The sequence below is a fragment of the Alosa pseudoharengus genome, unplaced genomic scaffold (assembly GCF_046254945.1).
Source record: "Alosa pseudoharengus isolate Yale_2024_CS ecotype anadromous, Long Island Sound unplaced genomic scaffold, YU_APseudo_1.1 YU_APseudo_1.1_scf_18, whole genome shotgun sequence".
NCBI lineage: Eukaryota > Metazoa > Chordata > Actinopteri > Clupeiformes > Clupeidae > Alosa > Alosa pseudoharengus.
The window spans coordinates 27,096,345-27,103,844 of record NW_027468650.1 but is presented as its reverse complement, the minus strand read 5'-3'; the positions used below and the strand labels follow the sequence as shown (position 1 = coordinate 27,103,844).

The following is a 7,500-nucleotide window of genomic DNA, read 5'->3' as shown; positions in this document are numbered from 1 at the left end:
ACATCTACTGATTTTATGACTTAATATATGTATCTCTCTCAAAACAAAATGTATACATTTTTATATGTGTTATGAGGTTATATATAAGGTTAGGGTGTAATATTCATAAGGTAATAAAAAAAGAGAATAAAGACCATTAAAAGAGGAAGTAAACTGACAGGATAGATACGTTGATAGATATACAGGATCTATCCGTAACGGAAGGCAGTTGCCAGCTACCTTGCTGCCTTAGACTGTCTAACGAGTCACTTGCAGTAGCAGGCATCAAGGTAATACCTATGAACTTTGTTTTGGACCGCCTAACAAGATACAGTAGCAATACAGAATCTCGTCACCAGGATACCGACAGCTGACTTAATCAGTGGGAGTTGAAGCAGAGATGTTCTAAGAATCTTTAGTTGAAGGCAGCATGAAGTATACATGTAAGCTACCTTCAAAATTCAAATCTTAAAATCTTAGAAGGCAGAATTGTATAGAAATATTTGATTCAGACATGCCTGGATGCCTTACTGCTACCAAATGCTACAGTATCTTAGAAGAAAGGTTTTTTTTTTTTAGTTTCGGACACAGCCAGAAAGAGATAAGATTAGGTTAATAGAAAGGTATAACACTACAGCATTTCTTTTCAGTTCAAATGGTCAAATCTTCTGTTTTCCCCTGCATAGAGAAGGCCCTCCTTAATCCGCTGTCTGCTTCAACCAGCTCCATTTCCTTCAACCAAACAATTCAAATAACATTTGCAATCAACTTTCATATATAAGTGTTTGTGCAACTAGAGTAATACAATCAGTGTTATATTCCCATTAAAGGCCTACAAGGTGATAAGGCTCAGATGCCAGCCTGTTTACTAAAGTCTTTCACTGGACCTGTACTACTGAAATCCAGTTTCACCCATGTGGAAGACTTTTGCATGTGTGTGAATGTTTGAACTGGCCATGGTCCTGAAATGCAGACTGGAGACTGTGCATGTGATGTCCTCAAACAAAACAACTGTATGTTTAAGTTAAATTTGAGTTAACTGAAATGCTTACTTACTTCCTGAGCAGACCTTTCAGACCAGTCCTCTCCCTCTCGCCAAGGTGCGCTGTTGCCTACCGCTGCAAACATGAACACAGAAACATACAGTAAATATTACCAGGTGGGTTTGCAACATCTTTGACATGCTTCCACAAGCAAAGCCTTTCAAAGTGAAAATAACAAGTGTAGGAGTGTGTGTGTGTGTGTGTGTGTGTGTGTGTGTGTGTGTGTGTGTGTGTGGGTGTGGCTGTGTGTGTCGCATGCATGCATGTGTGTGTGTGTGTGGGCGTGTGTGTGTGTGTGTGTGTGTGTGTGTGTTGCATGCCTGAATGTGTGTGTGTGTGTGTGTGTGTGTGTACCGTTCCCTTTTTGAATCATTTTGTCCATGTGGTATTTTTGGATGTCCTGCCATGTTGTCTTCCTCTGAAAAAAGAGTCTCATTAGTGATACACAAACAGGGACAATGGAAACCAATGTAATATGAATGCCTCATGATGCAGGTTTTTACAGTTTGCTGATATGTACCAGTAGATATCTAGTTTCCATAACTTTGTTTTTACAGCATCCTTAGGGTCATTATGATGGTCATCTGAGGGAGAGATTAATACACCTGTCCCATGTCCACAACACACCACACCACACATGTCCCTTACTCGCCTTTGCTCTTCACTGTTCTAGTTTTGTGTTCTAGTTTGCATGAGTTTGCGAGCTAGTTCTAGAATTTATCAGCAATTGTGCTCTTGGTGATTACAAGTCAGTTGGTTGTTTGCTCAATAGTTTTATTCGACAGCATCAGCCATCTTTTGGGTGTTGTTGCACTGAGACAGAACATATTTTAGGACTAGAGAATGGAAATTAATTTTACATACTGTTAAATTTATCATATCTCTCCAGGCTTCGACTTCTTCTCAAGCTCTGTGCCTTTACTCTTCCTGCTTTTTCTCCTGAAAGAAAAATGGAAAAATAAGTCATTTCATATGTCAATTAAATCGTTTCAGTTCAATATGTCAGAGTCTTAAGCACTGTAATGTCTTATTTAGAGTACAGTAAACTAAAGTATTTTATGGTATCTAACTGAATTGAATTGAATACTTTAGAGGATTAAAATAAACCTACCTGTACAATCATGTACAAAGTCAAAGCTGCGGCTCCTTTTATGGATCGTGTTTGAACTTTGCTGCTTTTTGGCCTCGCCTTTGTCACCGATAGACTCATCATTGCTTTCATTGCCATCACATTCTTTCTCCAGGATTCCTTCATATTTTCTATCCTCATAAGCATTCTCTTCCTCCTGGATGTGGTGTTTGGTACACTGAAGCATGTTGTTGCCTGTGGCTGGACTCTTGAGTTTCTCCTCCATTGGTGGGTGCACAGGAGCATTTGTCCAAATGTCCTTACTATCATTATTTCCTTTGTCCTCAGTGCTCTCTCCAACAGACCTCTCTGGAGCATTTTCTTCTGGAGACATGGAAGCCAGGACACCCTCGATATCATGTGGATATATGTGGTTGAGAACCTTAATTCCCACCACCTGTTTGCTGTCTTCAGGCACACCACTTCCTTTCTTTTGGTTTTTAGGTTTTATGTTTCCTGGGGCATTATGACAATCGTCACTGTTGTAGTCTCTACTGTAAACTGTGGATCGAATGCTTGCTTTTGGTATGTTGCCTGACCATCCTCGCTGGTGTCTAACAAACAGCATGGCTCATTCTCCACACCTTCATTCTTAGTCTCCAATTCTGTACTTTCTGCTGGTGATGTCTCAACCTCTCTTTCTATATCAATGAAGTAGTGATGCCCCTTCAACTTCCTGCCCTCCACACCATGAGGATCTAAGGCAGATGGCAACCCATTCCTTAAGACCTTCATTTCCTCGTCTTCATGAACGGTCCATGACTGTTCATCAAGAACAGATTCAACCACTTCCTCCAGCTCAAGTTTCTCGGACTCGTGCTCGGATTCATCACACTGTCCGTCTGCAAATTCAGTCCCCTCACCAGCATGCTCATCATCTTCCTTCATTCCATACGGTTCCTCCTCTCCAACTCCCATGATCCCACAGCCCTGTCCTGTTGGCTCTCCTCTGTAGCTTTCCCGCCACCTCTTCTCTTCGTGATCAACCAGTTGTCTCTTGACCAACTCCAGTAGTCTCATGAACTCCTCATTTGTGTTATTAGTCTCCTCCTGACCAGCCATCTTCACTACTTGTCCTGAGCGTTGCTCCAACAGGCCAAACTCCTGATCTATGCAGAAACTCCTTCCACCATTTTCTTCCACCATCCACTCCATCTTCACTAGGAGATCCTTCACCTGTGCTGCATTCACTGTGTTGATGTTATCGAGGGCATGGTACCTATGCTCACACTTCTCGACCAGGACTTGTAGGGCTTTCCCCTTACCCTGCAGATGCTGCTTGATACTCTTACTACCCAGTAGGTGTGCCCTGGTAAAGAGCAGGATGGTGTGCTGCCACATTTTCTTCCCAAACAACCCTTGCAGTCTTCCAGCAACTTTCTTATTCCACTCAGCATCAAGGCAGACTGGGAGGGTTAGCAGGAAGACATGAGGGCCTTCTAGACCCCCTTGTGCAGCACTCCCACAGGCTCTCTCTAGGATACGGTGAGGAGTATCTGGAGAAGACTGGGGGTCCCAGCCAGGGGTGTCCACTATTGTGATGAGCCTGCCATCCAGCATTCTGCTCCTTCGGGTCACTTGCTCTGTGCTGTCGGCCACAGGGAAATCGTGGAAGCCCATGATGGTGTTTCCAGCTGAGGTTTTCCCTACCCACTCCTCACCCAGCAGAACGACCTTCAGCTCAGAAGGTGGTTTGTGCCATTTAAGAGACATCCTGAAAAGTATACAGAACAACACAGAATGTATTAAAATCATGGAATTTGGCTATTCAAATGCAAACATATTTTTGCTTGTTTTGTCCAGGAAAAACCCCATCATATGTCTGATGTCAGCATGTAGCTTCATGAAAGGAAAGACATGGGGGGGGCGGAGGGGGTGGCAAAGGAGAATTCCGTTAGATTACAATCACTGTCATCTGTGGCTAAGTTGCATGTTTGACTGTTGATGCTTTATGTCCTACATGTATGTCTACATGCCTGTCTACTGATGCTACTATGTCTTGTCCCTACACTACAGTACATGTACAGTATGTATTGTTTCTGTCCTCCTATCCTTAAATGAGCTGCCCAGGGATGCAAAAAGAATTTCAGCACAAACTGACAAATAAAGTTGTATCGTATTGTACAACATAGGGCTTTTTTTGATTGAGAGAGAAGGAGGTAACATTTGTTTATGCTATAAAAATGTTTGTGCAGTAATTGTTATATAAGCACTGTATTTCCTGGCCAGTGACTTAAAAAATGACTAAAAACCCTAACAGAACAAATTATTATTTTTTGGCTCAAACCATTACAACAGCCGATGAGTTTAATACAGTAGATTCTTTTAAAATAACTTAATGAGCCATTAGCTCACAGGTGGAAAACGTTACTATACTGAATACATTTCTATCTTAATTTCACAATTAACTGGCCAACTGCTTCTTGACAACCATCTGAGTTTTTTAGATAACACAGAGTATATTTATAAGAAATGCTCACAACGACTTTCACTTCACACATTCAACGTGTTTTAACCTTTCACCTCTCTGCTGGGTTTGGCCATTTAAGCTGCAAATCCAAGAACAAGCTAAACAGAATAGTGTCAATGGCTAGCAAAATAGTAGGAAAACCCCCAAAACACCTGAATCAAATATACACTGACAGTATGAAGTCTGGGAGTCACTTCAGAGTGTAATTGTGGCGGTCAAATGTGTATTTAAACAATCCTTTATTCCAAATGCCATCAGTATCCTCAACCAAACCAAGTGACAAACTGAGCTGCTATTTTAATGTATGTAAGCATATTTATTCTTTTTTATCCTGATATTTATTCATCTTTTTATACTTCACTTACTATGTCTGAGATGTTGTCTGTGTGTTTATCTATCCTGTATGTCTGGTGAGCCAAAGGAACATTTCCAGCTTGGTGGACATTAAAGATGTGTTCTATTCTATTCTATTCTATAGCCTATGCAAATTAGTTTGGCCTTGTGTCGGACTGATAAAGAAGAAAATGACAACAAAGTCCAATAACTGCTCAGTATGAGGAGAAATGGAGAAACACTGGGTTTGTTACAGAAAACTTGATAGGAGCAGGTTATGTTCACAGAGTCAGTTATTGTAACAGACCCAATGTTTAAGAGTTTCCCTCTTCTCACTGATAACAAACTCAGATTTTTAACAAAACCTGCATTCTGAAGGCCCCAGGCCCCACCATGGCTGCATGAAGTTGAGAGGGGGTTAGATCTTTCAGTGTTAGATTTTATTTTAAAGAGGCAATTTGACTGTCCAGCCTTCTTGCCTATATAAATACATCAGAGAAGGGAAAACAACAGGTGTTATGTAGTGTTTTAGCTTGTTTTACAATTCACAATGTGTCTCCACGGGCGCCATCATTGATGTGTGACATTAGATCATTGCAGTGAATGTGGCATTAGTTTATATGTTAGAAAAATGAATCAAATGTTCAACATTTTGTCATGCCAAAAGTGGACGTTTTCTGTAGAATGAGCGAATGACCCAAAAAAGCTTATATAGTCTATGTCGCCTACCTTTCCAGGAGGATGTAGAATATCCACATACATGTAGCAAGAAGAATGATCGCCAACATCATAGCTGGCTATTTTCTTCACCCTATGAGAGAGGAGTCAGTCATAGCCTATTATATCACAGCAACTGAATGTTCACAAGAGCACTGTCAAAAAGGAATGAGCATAGGACATCTTGAAAAATAGCAATCACTAGAACACAGTCCGTGACAGAAACATTGTAACTTTATTTTTGTCTTGCCATCTTCAGTCGATTGTCTTGTTTTCCTAGTTAATTAACCTGTTTCCTGTAGCCAAAAAACTGTTTTGCTTTTCTTCGAGTTATACTGGCTTGATTAGCTACAAACGAACAGTGTGTAATTGATGATTACTGTTAGATTATGTAGGCTATCGTTACAGTTTATTTTTATTTTGGTACAATGCTAATCACTGGTTAGGCCCACATCTAAGAGCACAATGTCAAATGCGAGCAAGAGAATTTACATTGACACCATAGCAATGTGGTGCACAATCAGCTAGAGTAGGCTAATACTGAATATTGACATCGAAGAGATGCGCTTTTAATGTAAAATCAATGGAAGTCTATAATCCCGCACAACGAAACTCAAACTCCTATTCCCATCTAGCAAGCGGCCTATATTTTCGAAATAAATATCCTATTGGCTACACAACTTTAACTTCAACTTTACTTTATCTCATGCTATGATAAAACAAACCTTGATCTTGTCCAAAATCTCTAGATCCAAAGTGTAATCCACAAAAACTCGCAGAGGTTTCTTTGAGCTCCCTATTCGAAGTTTGACTTCCTGATACAAGGACCGAAGTAATTTTCTTGAGTTTGCTTTCACTTATACACTTAAGTTTCACTTCTGCGCTAGTCCAGCTGGAACATGTGGTTGTTACAGGTCAACCTATCCCCTGTTCCCAACGGGATATTGTTTAGCCTAGTTGCATTTACTGTATGTGGTTCGACGGCTTTGTTAATGATTTATTTTCATTCTTGTGCATCTCAGACATGCTATGTTGAGCATAGCACTGTTATGGGTCATGCATATTATTTAATGTCTTTTCTATGTTTTATTAATTCTATTTTATAGAAACCACAGCTCACAGGCTTTCACACTCTTTCACGGCCTATTGTGTCATCACGGCCTTCATAGTCACTGCCTTTCACAGTTCAGTTCAGAGATGATTGCCGTGTGTGTGTGTGTCTGTGTGTGTGTGTGTGTGTGTGTGTGAGAAAGAGATTGAGTGTGTGTGTGTGTGTGTGTGTGTGTGTGTGTGTGTGTGTGTGTGCATAATAAACAACCACCCTTTTGGGAATTGACATTGCATTTCTGTTCTTACCGGACAACTTGTGGCAATTGCCGTCAACCAAATCAGCACCGCTCCACACAATTATAGTACTGAGTCCTTCTAGAGTTGGTTTCACCCCCCAACACCCTCGTTTACAGTTTTACTGGTACCAAAGATTCTATAGTGGAGCAATCTTTGCTAGTACAGTATGTAGTTAGCACAAACATACCCTATTCCTTTTGGGTAGTCAAAACCACCAGGCTACATTCATGGTTCACCACAGTACAGATTTACAGTATAGCCTACTCCCAGACAGGCCCGGCTCCAGCTCTTGGGAACAGAGGGGCCACAGACCAGAGATTTATTATTATTATTATTATTATTGTAAAGTCTATTGTTTCTACCTGTGCTCTTAACACGAGCGATATCACTAGCTGGTGTACCTGACCGAAGACTGATTTGTGTTGAGTGAATGGTTGGAACAAATCTGGTACTTTTACTTCCCAGTGTTTGCCCTAGAAATC

At 40.8% G+C, this 7,500-nt stretch overlaps 1 protein-coding gene across 3 annotated transcripts in view; it reads right to left on the bottom strand.

The window, feature by feature from the left end:
* Window positions 1-6,508, bottom strand: part of LOC143131280 (uncharacterized) — a 6,611-nt gene extending 103 nt beyond the window's left edge. Inside the window, exons 1-7 of one of the 3 annotated variants that reach the window (XR_012988082.1) lie at window positions 6,397-6,508; window positions 5,684-5,765; window positions 2,134-3,865; window positions 1,887-1,961; window positions 1,377-1,440; window positions 1,036-1,097; window positions 1-711 (exon numbers count right to left, since the gene is read on the bottom strand). The exon at window positions 1-711 is cut by the window's left edge and continues 103 nt beyond it. Coding sequence is in view for 1 of the 3 variants with exons in the window: in XM_076290800.1 (XP_076146915.1) it covers window positions 2,599-3,865; window positions 5,684-5,745 (1,329 nt within the window). In the remaining 2 variants the exon portion in view is untranslated. Of the gene's footprint in view, window positions 712-1,035; window positions 1,441-1,886; window positions 1,962-2,132; window positions 3,866-5,683; window positions 5,766-6,396 lie in introns of those variants that run through there. The other 2 variants (XR_012988081.1, XM_076290800.1) reach the window with 2 other exon arrangements.
* Window positions 6,509-7,500: the final 992 nt, after the last annotated feature.